General features: G+C 34.6%; 1 protein-coding gene across 1 annotated transcript in view; it reads right to left on the bottom strand.

Annotated features, from left to right (window-relative positions):
• Positions 1–16,981, bottom strand: part of BOD1L1 (biorientation of chromosomes in cell division 1 like 1) — a 77,171-nt gene that overhangs the window by 32,507 nt on the left and 27,683 nt on the right. The window contains exons 11-13 of the mRNA XM_044681207.1: positions 10,367–16,433; positions 6,676–6,740; positions 4,676–4,760 (exon numbers count right to left, since the gene is read on the bottom strand). Coding sequence (XP_044537142.1) covers positions 4,676–4,760; positions 6,676–6,740; positions 10,367–16,433 — 6,217 coding nt within the window. The remainder of the gene's footprint in view (positions 1–4,675; positions 4,761–6,675; positions 6,741–10,366; positions 16,434–16,981) is intronic.

Below are 16,981 nucleotides of genomic sequence, written 5' to 3'. Positions count from 1 at the left end.
CACTCCAACTCTGATACTCTATGCACTATTATAGTGAGGGCAGAGCTTTATTTTCTGATCTAAAGAAAAAAATTAATATTGATAAATATCCAGTATCTCTGAGAAAATATGTATTAAGACTTTCAATTGATGTTAACTCTAAACATTTAATAGAACAGGAATAGAGATCAGTCCTAAGATTTCACTAGTGTAGGTTCTCTTTGCCAGGCAGCTGAGGACCAAAGTAGATAGAGTGCAGACCTGGAGTTATGAAATCTAGCCTCAGACACATACTAGATTTGTGACTTTGGGTAAATCACTTAATCTCTGATTGCCTGTTTCCATAACTGTAAAAAACATTAATAGGGCTTAAATTGTGGGGTTGTTTTGAGGATCAAATGTGGTACATTAGCATAGAGCCTGGAATATAGTAGTCACTACTATATAACGCTAGCTATTAACATTATTGTTAACTTCTCTGCACTTATGGTCTTATAGCAAGGTCCACAGAGTACTGAATGGCAAAGTTAACTCCTAGGTGCCACAGTCATATTTAAGAATCAGGACTAGAACCCAAGCTGTTCTGTCTGTCATATTATGTTGCTTCTCAAATAGCCAATGCTTGTTTAGGATATGAGTCGGAAATATCAAGAGTTAACACTACTGAAAGAGGTATATCAATCAGAAGAACAATGTAGTATTCTCTTTTTAAAATTTCCATTTTTCTAATAGGGAATCATAGCTTTCACTATGGTTCTTTTCCTACCATCAATCTAGAAAACAAAACCAAACAAAAACACACGCTAGAGTTCAAAGAGCCAACAAGGAATTTACCAAGAAGAATAGTAAGTATTATAAAATCAAATTTCTCCAAAACAACAGTTTAGAGCTCTGATACTGGAGATAGTTTTTTTTTAAAGGAGTAAGCACAGAGGACTACACTTAGCATTTTAATGCTACAAAACAATTTAAATATTCTAAATGTGACTAATCCCATCCTGAAAAATTAGCAGTATTTCACAGTGAGGAGTCTGAATTATTTAAAGGACTGAAGGTTGATTTAAATTCATGAACCATGCCAATGGTAGAACCAGAACTCTTATTCTGCTTGTTTAGTTAATTTACTTGTGGACAAAATATATCTGATTTTAATGTTCTAAAACAAAGCTTAGTTAAAAAAAAATCTTTTCTTTACTATACCCTTCTGATAATTTAAAACTATTACTAAGTCATTTATGGACAAATAATTTATTGATAAAAATATCTTTGGTTTCTTTGCTAAATTTAAAAATTTGTTCCATTTTTATAATGAATCTATTAATGCTAAAATTGTCTTCCTGCTTGTAACTGGCAGAGAAAGTCCTTTCAATTTTAATAATTATAACCATACTGATATTAATGATGTGATGTTTCTTTTTTAATAAATATTTCTCAAATAATTCCAGTAATGCACATTAATAAACAATAATTGTACTTTATGCCCTAACACAATAATATAAATTAATATAATAATGATTAATAAGGAATATATGATAAACTCCTTAAAGGCATTGTGCCTTTTATTTCTCTTGTATTCCCTATGGCTATTAGTACAATGTCAGGCCTGGAGTATGGGCACTCAAAAAGTTCCTGTTAGAGGAAATATTAAAACACAAAGTAGTTATTTAACTATAATTAGGGTCATCTATTGAATTATCCCATCTATTTGGAATTTGGATATGGGGTCCTTGGTCTATGCTTTAATGTATATATCTGACTTTCAGCACCTCATTTAATTTTTCTAAGCTTCAGTTTTTTTAATCTGCAAAATCAGAATAAATAACTAAATTCAATATATACTTTAAAAAAGAAAAACTTAAAAATAGCAATACCTGTTCTATCTAGTTCAATGGCTGTTGTGAGAATCAAATGAGATATGGATATATGAAACTGCCATGAAAACTTTAAAATGCAAACAACCTGAAGATTACTCCCCCCCCCCCTTTTTTTAAACCCTTGTACTTCGGTGTATTGTCTCATAGGTGGAAGATTGGTAAGGGTGGGCAATGGGGGTCAAGTGACTTGCCCAGGGTCACACAGCTGGGAAGTGGCTGAGGCCGGGTTTGAACCTAGGACCTCCTGTCTCTAGGCCTGACTCTCACTCCACTGAGCTACCCAGCTGCCCCCGCCTCCTTTTTTAAATGGAGTTCAGACAGAAATTGTTCTGGGACAAATTACTATCTATTATTTTATCCCTAGTGTCCTGTAAACTATTATACAGGTAGGTAAAATGAATGCATTGTTATTGTTGCTGTTACACCTTAGATATCTAATCTAAAATTGTGCTTTTGCATGGATGTAAGCATCCCTCCCATACATGCAGATTGCTTTCTTCTCTAGTAGATAATATTTTAATAGCATTTCCACTTCTATAAGTGGCTGAAAAGAATGATGTTATATCCTGCTGTCCTTTCCACACTAATAATCTTTTAAAGCTGCAAATCTCTGTACTTAAGTGTAATGAAATGACTGGAGAACTTACTGATATATGTCAGTAACAATTCTATTAATGTAATAGACTTTTATTCAAATCTTAAATAGTAATATTTTTAATACAGAAACTTTTCCTTAGTCAAGTGTTAGAGAACCCTTCCCTATGCTAACTGGCAATTTAAAAAGAATTTAAAACAATTATAGTAAGTTGAAGTTACTGTTTCTCCAATTTTTCACTAAAATAATTTTATCAAGGGTAATCAGTATTACAGGAAATCATTATAAAAAGGAAAAAAAAGGCTAAAGAATTAGATCTAGAGACAATGAATTATATTTCATATTGCTCTCTGTATATATTATTCTAGAAAGATTTCCTAGGATGTGTGGTGTCAAAATCTCTTTCCGAAGCCAAGATTCTATGATTCTAAAGTGAAGAGCTGGCTGAGTAAAAGAATATTCAAAGTAATTAATCTCATTCAGAAAAATTATAAGCATTTTACAAGTATGGAGTTTGAACTACTAAAACCTGATTTAAGTTCACAAACCATGTCAATGGTAGAATTAGAACTCAACTTAAATTTGGTATAATGAACAACTTTAACTTGGTATAATGAACATTTCTCATGAAACAATGAAAGAAAAGAACAAACTAAACTAGAGTTATTTTCTCACCTTCACATAACTCTTTGTAACTTGGCTTGAGATTTTAGCAGTCAGGAAGTTCTGGGTTAAGTCTTCCCTTTAATGCATATTGATGGGATGATTATTATACAAGCGATGTTAACACCCACCCCCCAGTGCTCATTTGCCTCTGCTAACTTTAATTTGCAGAATAGTTGCCCATTTGCATTGGTAGAGGAAATCTTTTCACTGCAATTTCTCAACAATGATGAAATCACTGGATATTTACCAGCTATTACCATTAAAAGACTGTTAAAAGATGGCTAGTTTTTATCTCCTCGTTAAATCCTGCTGTTTTCTCAATTTGGAAAATAACGTCAAAAAAAATACTAATGGGCAGCTGTGTAGCTCAGTGGAGTGAGAGTCAGGCCTAGAGACAGGAGGTCCTAGGTTCAAATCTGGCCTCAGCCACTTCCCAGCTGTGTGACCCTGGGCAAGTCACTTGACCCCCATTGCTCACCCTTACCTATCTTCCACCTATGAGACAATACACCGAAGTACAAGGGTTTAAAAACAAAACAAAACAAAACAAAACCAAAAAAAAAAAATACTAAAACTCTGACCTAAGCAGTTTTTGATAACTACTTACTTCTATCATTTGCAGTACCCTTCCCATCTCATCCCCAGATTACTAACCATAAGCATGGCAATGTTAATAGCAATCAATATATCAAGCAATCAATAATTAAGTCTTTTCCATACAGTGAACATAAATACAGGCATTTCTTCCACATTGTGACTTTCCCCATTTTGGGGAAGGTACAATTAAATGGGATTTTGGGGGGAGTTTTGCAGAAGATAACACACAAAGGCCAGCAAATAACACAAAAATCTTAGAAACGATAAAGCCTATGATCAAATATTTAATCTAAATAAGGTACTGTAAACATTCCATAAAAGAAAAAGGAAAAAAAAATTCAGACTTCTTCTCTTGTATGAAGGGAGGGCCAAAAAATTTGACTCATTTTCTAAATCAGAGTGTCACATCCCTTTCCCCCATGATGTGATCCTTCACCAAGGGATGTCCATAGAATGTTCTCAAGAGTTTTGATTTTGGATACTATTTGCATAATCTGTCCTATTTTGAGGTATTACTTTTAAAAGGAAGATTAGCAAATATAAAATGAGGTAAAAATGGGTTTTACATTTTTAAAGTAAGGTTTTTATTATAAGATATAATTAGCTCATCTCCCCTCAAAATAGTCAAGTGGATCACTTGGCCTTAAGGTATAGAATGCTGACCCCTGTTTTAGGCTAGGCTGAAGGTTTTGTGAAAGAAAAGTAAATACTCCTTTCAGCCATGACATCGAGATATCAAATCCAAATAGTAGATTTACCCAACACTTTTTTGAAAGAACACAAGGTTTTGAAGGCAAATCATTTAGTAATTCTCCTTGAACTAATTTCAAAAGTTGAGAATAGAAGAAATAATTTAGTATACATACTTTTTGGCTCTTTTAAGTTTCATCTGCCATGAGTAAGTCTGTATGAAAAGGGGCAAAATAAAATAGAACAAAATAATAATTATCACAATGAGATTTACCTATTCCATTTCCTCCTTCTCCATCAAAGCCTTCTGGTTCTTTTGAAATAGACTGATTTTTCTCCTCTTCTGAAGGCACAGCAGTCTAGAGGTCCAAATTGAATAAAAAGCAAAATAATGCCCAAACAGAAGTTCAGCTTAACTGCAGTAAACAATGAAGTATCAGAAAATGATTTATAACAAATATTTTGTTCATTATTTTAACATACACAGATTTTTTAAAAAAGGTAATAATATTGATTTGAAAACCAGAAGAGATTTTACGTTTAATTCTGAAAGAAACTGCTCACCTTGTTTTCCCATGCTTCATCCAAAAAAGAACATAGGATTTCTGCTTAAGCCTTAGAGTAGTAACTCCCTAACAAGTGTAGGATGGCCTTGTGCAGAAATGAAAACAAATTTAAAAATCAACTAAGTGCCCATCATTGGCATGGTACTCTAACTAGGTTTGAGGAATTGTCATTTTTGAGAAAGCTGAATTATTAGGCTGCATTTTATTATCTGAAAGGGAGCTTAGCTTCCTGATACAGGTAACTTCAATAGAAGAGAGGATGATTTCTACTTAAAAAAATATTAAGTACAACAAAGATAAATGTTATGTACTATTTAAACATAAGCATATACCCACCCTATCGGTCCAAATAAAGACTATACTTTCCCCTAAAAATATGGCTTATATAAAACTCCTACAATATAGTTTAGAGTGAGGCCTATAATCATATTCTAACTTGCTTTTGTCTGCCTTGCTCATAGCCTTCTGTTATTTGGTGTGAGGCAGGGGCTAACTGTAATATATAGAGCTCTTTCTTCTATATCACACTATCTTCTATGTAAGAGACATTATTAGTGGCACCTGCCAATGGGGTAGATCCAAAAATTCTCTTGCTCTTATCTCTAACTAGGAGTAGCTTAAAAAAAACCAAAACCAAAATTAAACAACATTTAATACTGATAGTTTTTTTATCACCTAGATTTTTCCTCCTATCCTTTATCCTTGCCCAAAAGCTGCTTTATAAAATAAATTTTTTGAAAGAAAAAGAGAAAAATTTAAAAATCAGCAAAAGTGATAATATGCACCAATTTCCTACTTCTTCTTCTTCTTTTTTTTTTAACATAACCTTTACCTTCTCTCTTAGAATCAGTATAGTGTATTGGTTCCAAGGAAGAAGAGTGGTAAGGGCTAGGTAATGGGAGTTAAGTGACTTGCCCAGGGTCACACAGCTAGGAAGTGTCTGAGTATTTGAACCTATGACCTACCATCTCTAGGCTTGGTTCTCAGTCCACTGCCTCCAATTCCCTACTTCTACAAAAACTTTTGAAGGATTGAGGGGTCTTCTCTGATCTCTTCTGGGGTATCATCCTTGTTTGTAATTTTGTAAAATTCATTTCCAAATGTTTTATGGTGTCTGTTCTTTTCATTTATATTGAAGTCCACATAGATTTTTATGTCTGTACATTTAGTAGATTATTTCCTATCTCTAAGAGCATCAGTACATATAAGCCTTTCCTTCCTTCTCAAGGTTTATTATATACATATATGTAGTCAAAAAATAGTGTAGTAGTATTTCATTACATTCACATACCACAATTTGTTTAGCCATTCCCCAATCAATAGGCATCTTTTTTGTTTTCAGTTTCTTTGCTACCACAAAAAATGCTGGTATAATTACTTTGGCATATAGGAAGCCTTCCTCTTTGTTACTTATCTCCTTGGGCTTTATGCCTTTTAGAGAAATCTGAGCCAAAGGGTAAGGACATTCTAGCCCTCCAAAGGTGGCTTCTAAGTCTATGCAAAGCTCCTATGTCCCTCAATTATTCAATTTTACAACATAAATTTTGTTACTATGGTAACTTGATATAATTATCTTCAATATATACAATTTTTCTCTTTCAAATATATTTTATTTTAAGGGGAATAATCTATATTTGGACCAATTTGGTATATGGTAAAATAATGTTTACACTATTATTATTCAGAATAATAGAATCCCCAGCCATACCTCAGTTTCCAAGTTAGTTTTCTGTTCTAATCCTTCCAAAACATTTGGTAGAGTCTCTCTACTGCCTAATGAAATAGAAAATATTAAACCAATTTAAGAATTTAATTTTGAAATATTTTGTGAAGAAAATAAAAGCAGAGAAATTATGTCAGTAGGCAAATACAAATTTGCTTAGTTATCTTTTGTTTTGATACAAAGAATTTAAAAAGAAAAACTTAGGGTGAAAATACTAATCATATTTACGTAATACTTTACAAAATGCTTTCTTCACAACATCTTTGTGAAGTTGGTGGTACTAGGTAAATATAACTTTTACAGATGAAGACTAAAACTTAGGGACTTAAAATAACTTGTACAAGGTCACATACTTATTCATAGGAAGAGATGGTATTTTGAATCTAGGTTTCTAGACTTCAGCTTCACTGTTCTTTTCACTATATAATGATGCATCTTATAAATATATTTAAAGCTAACATGCTCTGAATTTCTTTTCTAAATCGTACTTGGCATAAGGGTGACATTATTAAATATATTAGGTCACAGAAAATGGGAGCTAACCATAGCCAATTTCAGGGCTGTGTTTGCTGGCCTCTATTTCCTTATCTGTAAAATGGTAGATTTAGTCTACATAATCTAAAAGGTTCCTTCCAAACCTAAAATTTTACTATATTTTTTATATCCAGAGAAATACTAATAGGAGTTACGTAAGGGGAGATAATTTCCAAAGGTCAGAAATTCCCAGATAGTCTATGTGAAGATGGAGCTACAATTAACTTAGCATTTTTCCTCTCACGTTCATATGAACAATTATAAAAATAGAAATTTGTTTTCACTTATTAACTTACCATTAAACCCAGTTTTTCTGAAAATGCAGGATGATTAAAAGGAACTAACTAAATTATTTTTACATAAATGTAGGAAATTTTCACTAATATCCTACTAATTAAGATAAAGATTAGGATTAGGTATACCACTGAATTATTATTATTTTTTTAAATTCTTACCATCTGTCTTAGAATTGATACTAATAATCAGTTCCAAGGCAGAAGAATGGTGAGGGCATAGGCAATTAGGATTAAATGGCTTGTCCAGGGACACACAGCTAGGAAGTGTTGGAAGCCATATTTGAAGCCAGGACCTCCCATCTCTGGGATTTACTCTTTATCCATTGTGCTACCCAGCTGCCCCAAAACTCTGAATTATGTACAGTAAGGATTTCCTAAGAAGGCAAAAGGGCAAAATTGTAGTTAAAGGTATTTTGAAGAAAACTGCTTCTAGCACTTCAGAGGTACTTATTCATTGTGTTAATTACAAATCATCCATATCCATCCATTAAAGGAAGTTGCCTAAGAAATTCTAATATGCAACAGTATTACTTTATAGGAATTGTAATTTATAAAGTTGTTATTTCTTTAAAAAGAAATCTATAATTCAGGCTATATTTGCTTTCAATGGTATAAATTACTGAGGTTTTAATTTACACCTTAATTATAGCATGGAATGATTTTGTAATCATTTGTAAGCAAACAGCATTAATTGTGGCTTATAATGAAAATTAACCTAATATGTGCCATGTAGTATACTAGGTAAAGGGGATACAAATAACAAAAATGAGACAGCCCCTGTATAATAAGTATCTCACATCCTAATTTTGAAAGACAAAACATATTCATAGATGAATAAACTCCACTTATAACAAAAATACAGAAACAGCAACATGGCAGGAGGGAGAACCAGCAACTAGAGGAATCACGAACACTCTTGAAGGAGGTGGCATTAAACTGAGCCTTGAAGGATACCAAGTTTAAGTTCTAAGAGTTGTAGATAAGGAAAGAACATTTCAGGCTTGGCAGACAGCCTGTGCAAAGGTATAATAGCTAGTTATATAGCACTTTAAGGTTTGCAAAACACTTTACTAATACATCATTTTCTCTTTAAAGGAAACCTGGGAGGTAGGTACTTATTATTATCCCCATTTTATAGATGAAGAAGCTGAGGTAACTTGCCCAGGGTCACATAGTGTCTGAGGCTAGATTTGAACTTAAGTCTTCCCGGCTCTCAGTCCAGTGTTCTATTCATTATATCATCTGGCTGGAGATGGGAGAGAAACTGTCATGTATAAGGAAGTCAACTGACCAGAATGAGTGAACAAAGTAGGCTGGAGACATACTGTGAAGTGCTTTAAAAACTGAACAGGAGTTTGTATTTTGTCTTCTTAGCTGAGGACCTCCTCTCTTACTTTACTAAGAAAATTGAATCTCTACTTCTCTTCATCTTAAAATTTCCCATCCAGCTACTCTACATGTCCCCTTGATGTGATCTCTTTTAGTCTCCTTCAGCACAGTTTCATCAATCATCTCCTTTCTCTAATTTTCAACTTCTCTATTGGCTCCTTCCCTACCGCCTTTTTAAAAAGATGAAAAATGCTCTATAACCCTGACCCTAGCTTCCAACAGCAATCAGTTAAAATGGCACCTTCCAAAATTACTAACTACCATATCTGATGATGGTCTTTTCTCAGTCAAAAAAAAAAAAAAAGAGAGAGAGAGAGAAATTTTATTTATCTTTTGCTATCTACACCAGACATTTCTATATACAGAACACAAAAAAAGTTGTATTAAGAAATGCTTGTTTTAAAAAGAATGCGTGGAAAATTCCATGTCAATTTCAAAACTGTCTTATTTGTCTTTGCTTCCCCCGTGCCATCTTTGAATTGTTTCAATGTCCCTCTTTTTAAAAGTATCACTATTGCTATGTCCATCCGGCCCCACCAGGCGTCAGACCTATTTTACAGAGTGACTAACGATTTGCCCAAGGTCACATAGTTAGAAAATAATAATTAGAAACTTGAACTAGGTGTTTTAGATTCCAAGTACAGTGCTCAGAACCACAGTTACCACTGTAGAAATAGGACTGCTTTCATAATTTTTAGGCCCACTTCTGTCACAAGCCTCTACAAGAGTGCTGAAGGAGATATTAAGAAAATTTTGATGTTGAAAACTGTTATATAGCTTGACATCCAATACTGATGGAACAAAATTATTCCATTATATATTGGAAACTAGGTATATAATAAATTGATACTCCTAAATCTAATGTTTTCAAAGTGCAGATGTTACCTAATTTGACCCTCACAACAGCCCTGTGAAAAGTTCTCAATTTTAGAAATGAAGAAACTAATAATCAGTGAAGTGAAGTGACTAACCAAGTGTTAGTACACAGAATCATAGAATGTTAAATATTTCAAAGGGTCTTAAAGGTCTTTTAGTTTGCAACCATCTTCTTATATAAGAGGAAATGAAGAATTAGATATTAATTTACTTAAATTTACAGTCTATTAGTGGAAGATTAGACTAGGTCTCATCTTAAATCTTTGTTGTTCTGATGATTTAAAATGGCCTTCTTCCTCTTGTTTGATAAAGCACTATCTACCTTAGCTAAGTGATCATAAAAATTGCAGCAAATTTCTTCTAGCTATACTAAACGGTAGCTGGCATACTGGATGGAGTGCTGGATTTAAGAGCCAGTGAGAAATGGATTTGAATCCTGGTTAACACTTTTGAACTTTGTGATCCTGGATGAGTCATTTAACCACCATTTACTAAGGCAACTATTTAGGCCTTACTAAATCACAGTTAGAGCCTACTACTAACATCAAAACCTTTCCTATAGTCTAAAAATACATTCTTACCTGTATCATGTGCATCTTCTACAGAAGAAATGTTAATTCCAAAGTTCTCTTCCACCTTAATTGAGTTCTTTATGATATCATGTTCACTATTTTTTTCTACTATAGCTTCAAAAATTAGTTCAGCATTTTGATTACTATTTATAGTTATGTTGTTTTCCCATTCAGGGGCTAAAGGAGGAACTTGTTCATCATAAGAAGGAATTCTGGCTTTGGAAATAATAATTTCTGACAGTAGGTCACTAATACACTCAGGGTTTTCAGTTTTCAAGTAGTCACTGTGCTTTACTTTCTCAGAAGGAATACCAGAAAGCTCTGTTATTATTTCTTTGGCATCTGGCACATCCTCAGCTTTGTCAGCACTAACATCTATAGCTGCAGAAGAGCAAATACTGCCTATGGAGTCTTCAGTCATATCTTCAGACATTTTCTTGTGTTTGCTCTGATTCATCAATGAGTCCTCACCTGTTTCTGTAACAATGGTTGAGGTATTACTTATTGAGTTGCTTGTGGAAGCACCATTTTCAATATCCCTAGCATCCTCATGAATACTTTCATCTTCTATATTTACAGTGCTAGAAGAACTATCCTTTTTTTCTTCATGTGTAAGTTCATTATTTGAAGAACCCCCAAATTCTTCTATGGAGTTTATGAACATCACTGGATTAGTCTCTTTTTCTTTTATGTTTGGCTTAGGACTTTGAGGGTCATCATTTTCAGCAACTATGCTTGGCATGGGGATCTCATATTCTCTTACTTTTTCAGGTGATGCTACCAAAGAGTTTTCATTTTCTTCAGCACCTAATATAGTGGGTTGAATCATTTCATGTTTGTCTAGGCTTGTCACAACCACTATATATTCTTCAGTTGTGCTGGTGGAAATGATGGCAGCATCATTTATTTCTTCGGTGATTGTGCTAAGAAGTCTATTTTCATTCTGCAGGACTGAGCTGGTCATGACTACCTCACATTCTTCAGTTGTGCTTGTGGAGATGATGGAAGTATCATTCATTTCTTCTACTGTACTGGCAGGGGGATGATCGTTGTTCTCTGGGACTGCACTAGACACTGGTCCCTCACAATCTTCCCCTGAGCTGGTAGAGATTAGAGCACTCCCATCTTTTTCTTCTATTATTGTGGCAGGATGCTCATTTTCCCTTTCAATAACCTCACTAGAAACAGGACCCTCACATTCTTCTGTTATACTTGTAGAAATTAGGGCACATTCATCTTTTTCATCTTTGCTAGTAGAGGCAAGCTGCCTTTCAAGTTCTGTGGTTGCACTGGACATAGGTGCTTCATAATCTTCAGCAGCTATAAAGATGATGTTTTCATTTCTTTCTTCAGTTGTGGCAACAGGATGTTGAACCTCATAATTTTCAATAGTTGCACTAGACATTGGTACATCAAACTCTTCTATGATGCTTGTGGAAATCATAGCACACTCATCCTTTTCTGCTTTCCCAACAGCAGGAAGCTGACTTTGATCTTCTATAACTGCACTGGGCATAGGTGCTTCAAATTCTTCAAGTTCTAAAGCAACCCCATCATTCTCTTTGATTCTTACAGTACTACAATGGCCTTCATTACCTTCTGCAACAGTACTTAGTAGAGGTATGCAATATTCATCTGAAGTACTGGTAGAAATCATTAAACCTTTGCTTTTGCTTTCATCACCAACAAAAATACTCTGGTTTTTGTTATCTTCACTGTCCACAGTACATAGAAGATCATCATCTTTTTCACTTGTTAGAAGAATATGTTCAATTTCATATTCTGGGACTGCTTCAGATACTAGAACCTCATCACTTTCTACTATACCAGTAGAAATTGTTGCATCTTCATCTTTTTCTTCACTAGTTAACTGACTCTCATCATTATTTGTAGCTGCACTGGTCATAGGACCGTCACATTCTTCTGTATCCATAGGAATTAGTGCCATTTCAGGCTTTTCTGAAACTGCACTGGTCACACTGCTTTCAACAATCTCCTTTGCACCAAAGTAGATCATCCCATGTTTCATTTCTTTCTCTGCACTAGTCATACTGTCAATACCATTTTCATTTGTATTTATGACAGCTGTGCCTGCCTCAGCTTCAACATGCTCAACAGCAGTACAGAGTATCAAGTTTTCACTATCTTCAGCACTCAGACAAGTAAATGCACTTTCACCCTCTTCCTCTATTCCTGTGCAAGTTAAAGTGTTCCCAACTTCATTTCCTCTTCCTGTACTAGTAACAACACCCTCATCTTCATCCTCATCTTCTTTTGCACCTGTGCTGGTCACAACGCCCTCATCATCACAAGGACCAACAGCAATTAATGTGATATTTGTGACTTCTTTGGCCACTGTACTATCCATTGTACTCTCTCCATTTTCCTCTGATTCAGAGCTTATTGGAAAGCCTTCACTGCTATCTTCAGATCCTGTACAACTTGCTGCCCCCTCTCCTTCTTCTTCTGTTATTCCTGTGCTAGTGACTGCACTTTCACCTTCTGGACCATCATTGACAGAATCTTCACTTTCTTGGTTGGCACTTACACCAGTGGTGGCATCATTATTTACCACTGTTACACCAGCACCAGTAACCAGGCTTTCTTCTTGTGCCTCTGCATCAGTCACTGAACAAATAATGAAGTTATCACTTCTTCCTTCCACTCCTGTACAAGTTACAGTACCCTCAGTTTCTTTTTGGGGACCTGTTCTGGTCATACTTCTCTGGAAATCATCTACATCTTCACTACTTAAGGAACCCTCTGTTACTTCTGTGCCTGCACTTGTTACAGCTCCATCACTTTCTATCTCACTTATACAAGTCACAGTACCCTCAACTATTCCTGAGTTTCTGCTTGAGGAACCATTACATTTTTCATCAGAGCCAGCACTTGTAACAGCATCATCTTTTTCTTCTGTTTCAGCACTATTTACATTAGTCTCCATTTTTACTGTATGAGTTCCATCAGAGTCTTTATCTCTTTCTTCTGCATCAGTACATTCTCCACTTTCTCCTTCCTTGGTACTAGTGAGTAAGGTTTCGCTTTCAGCAAGTCCTTCAGTGACACCACCACCTTCTTCAGCTGCTGCAACAACAGTGCATTCATTTGCTTCTACTCCAATAGGAACAGGATGGTTTGCAGTGCATATACCTGTTACAAAGCCTTCATCCGCCTCAATGCTTGTACAAAAGACAGTGTCCTCACTTTCTTCTCTACCTGTGGAAGTTGCTGTGGCATCACCTGCCTTTACAGAGTCTATGGTAATTGTTTCACCTTTCTCTTCAGTACTGGTGGGAATAGCAATTTTTTCCACTTTGCTAATCCCTACTGTAGTGATGTTAGATGTTTCATTTCTTTGGTGTAGAGAAATGAATCCATTACTTCCTGCACTTGTGCCTACTTCACTATTTTCATTCCTTCCTTCAACATCAGTTATTACATTTGCAGCTTCTTCTAGACTTCTCATACTCACAGTGTCTATGTTTACATTTTCTGTAGCTTCAACACTTATAGTATCTTTTTCTATATTAGGCTCTATTACAAAAGCTACATCACATTCTTCTTCCTTACCAACATCTTCAATAGCATTCATATCCTGTTCTAAACTAGTGTCCAGAAATATGCCATCATTTTTATCAGTTCCTTGTGTCAAAACAAATTCTGTTGTGTTAACATCCTCATTAAAAATAATGCCAGTTTTCAAATTATCTTGAGATACTGTGCATTTCTCTTTTTCTTGTTCACTATCTAATGTAGCTGCTGAATCACTTTCTTTAATGTTTTCATTGGCAGCACTGTTTTCTCTTGATGGTTGACTTGTGAAAGAAGTGGCACCATGTTCCATGTTGCTGCTACTCAACTTTGTGGTTTCAGGTTCCTTCGTATTCAAACTTGTCCCTAACACAGTACAGTGGCCTGTGTATGAAGTGTTTATGGTTTCACATTCCAAAACAACTTTTTCCTCAGATAAAGAACTTCTATCTAAATGAGAATCTTTTTCAGGTACATCAGCTGTAGAAACTAAGCATTGTAAAGAATCTGTGTTTATGGAATGTTTAAGGGTTGGTTCTTCTTCAGTAGAAGAACTGAGTAATGGAGTAACACTTTCCTCACTGGGTTTAGTAATGGCTGTTAAATTCTCTAGAGTGTCAGTGTTTTCTGACTGGACATTCTCCAGAATCTCACAACTGATTTCAGGGTCTATACCCTCTTGTTGAGTATCTTGCTGAATGGATTCTCTCTCTTCAGAATTTTGCTTGGGTATAAGATCCAGGACATTAATTTTCTTAGCAAGGATGTTTTCATGTTCAGTATTCACTTCGGAGTTACTGACAGCAGTTGACTGATGTTCAGATTTAAAGGCTGAATCTACTGATTTCAGATTACTTGCAATAGTTCTTAACTCATCACTTGGAACTGGGGATGGAGTTTCAAGTTTTATGTTTTCAGATCCAATTTCTTGCTCTGAGCTAATACTGTTTTTGTCTTGGGTTTTAGAGACTTCAAGAACACTTACAAAAGTTTGCTCTGGGTCAACTTCCATTGGTTCTTGCCCAAGAATTAATAGGTTATCACTACTCTTTCTCAGTTTCTGAAGAGAGGAAATATTGTCTGTTGATAATTTTTCCTCTCCTTTGGTTGATTCCTGTGATGATAAACTTCCTCTTCGGTTTTCACATAGCCTTCTACTTAATTTCTTTTCCAGGACTAAACTACTGCCTTTAGCTTTTTCATGATTATTTTCAATTTCTTTACCCTCCTTTTCTTCTTTGTTTTCTTCCTTCCTTTTAATTTCCTTGCTAGCATGTTTTGAGCTCCTACTCTTGTGCCCTTCTGATAATTTCCTCTCAAGCCTAGAACTCAAATCTTTATCATTCTTATGTTTTTCTTTTGTCAACGCTTTTTCTCCCAATGGCAATTTAATTCTGTGACTAGAATCTTTCAGTGTGCCATGTGTAGATGAGGAGGTACTTTCAAGTTCGGATTCAATACCAGTTTCCTCTAAAACTTTATCATCACTTTTGGGTTTTCGTTGTTTATCGCTGTCACTTTCTTCTAAGATTTTTTCTTTGTCAGGCTTTGGAATAGCTTGTTTAGTGACATTTTCTTGCAATTCTGTTTCATTTGCTTTTGACAGCTTGTTATGACTTTTTGATTTAGATTTTAATAAAAATTTATCTTCAACTAAGCTCTTTGTTCTTTTTCGTTCCTTGTGAACAATGTCCTCTGTTTTTAAATTACTATCTGAATTAGTTGATTCCATATCGCACTTATCTTCTGAATAATTTTCATTTTTTTTCTGAGATGTATAATTGTGCTGTTTGGAATTTTGGGAGTCTCTCTGAATTTTCGAATCACTTGACCTTCTTGACTTGTGTTCTGATTTAGTTTTTTCTGCTGAAATATGTCTATCTTTTTTGCTATTTTCTTTACGTACAGTTTCATCAGTTTTTATAGTATACTCAGAAACTGTTTTTCCGTCTTTGCTAAATACTGATATTTTCCGTTCATTCTTATGTTTACTTTTTTTGTCAGATTTATCATCAGAAGAAATCTTTGGTTGCTGACTTTGCTTTTGAAAGTTCTCATCTCCTTTCAAGACTTTCTCAGAAGTATGAAGTTCAATCTCATCACTTGTTTTATGTACAATGTCTCCTTTATATTTATGCTTTGCAGGCAATTTGTCTTCTGACAGAGTTTTCTCCTTTTCGGCCTTTTCTCTGTTTGATTTCACTTCTTTCTTGGGTAAAATTTTTAAATGCTGTGTTTCAGAATCATCTTTCTTAAGATGCTTTTCAATTTTAAGTGTACTTTTCTGCTTCTGAATTTCTTCAACATTTATCTCTAATTTTTCCAAGTGTCTTTTGGGATCTTTTGTATCTGTGTCTTGCTGGGCTCCTTCCATTGGAAAAGAGGTAGAAGTCCGTCTTTTCTGTTCCTTTTCCATTTTAGATTCACTTTTGTTTTCCTCAGCTGAATGTAATGACTCAGAAAGTCTACGAGCAGGTTTACTTGGGTCACTTTTTGTATGAATGTGCTTCAGTTCCTTTGAAGAGGATACCTTTTCACAATGCTATAAAAAAAAATACATGAGATACTTTTTAAGAAAATGCCTTTTCTTTTTCATGTAACATACCATTTCATTTAGGGAACTAATATTTAAGATTTTAGGTCATTAAAATAATGTAATGATGACAGCAGTTAATACATTTATATCAACTTGAAGACTAGAGGTTTTAATTCTGAATTCCCAAATTAAAGAAATATCTTTGTGCACTGGATAGCTTTAAAACTGGGATTATACTAGTAGTTCCTACCTTGAAGTGTTGTTTAAAAGCTGTTGAGATTTTATATGCGCACGCGCACGCGCACACACACACACACACACACACACACACACACACACACACACACATCAATACATTTGGCAAACTTCAAAGTGCAAAATAAATATCAGTTATGATTAAGATTATCTCATTTACAACTCTGAGAGGGAGGTGCTATTATTATTTCCATTTTATAGATGAGGAAAATGAGGCAAACAGAAATTAAATGAATTGCCCAGGGTCATGCAGATAAATTAAAGTATCTGAAGCTGGATTTGAACTTAGTTCTTATCAA

The sequence above is a fragment of the Gracilinanus agilis genome, chromosome 6 (genome assembly GCF_016433145.1).
Source record: "Gracilinanus agilis isolate LMUSP501 chromosome 6, AgileGrace, whole genome shotgun sequence".
Taxonomy (NCBI): Eukaryota; Metazoa; Chordata; class Mammalia; order Didelphimorphia; family Didelphidae; genus Gracilinanus; species Gracilinanus agilis.
This window is presented reverse-complemented; position numbering and strand designations above follow the sequence as displayed.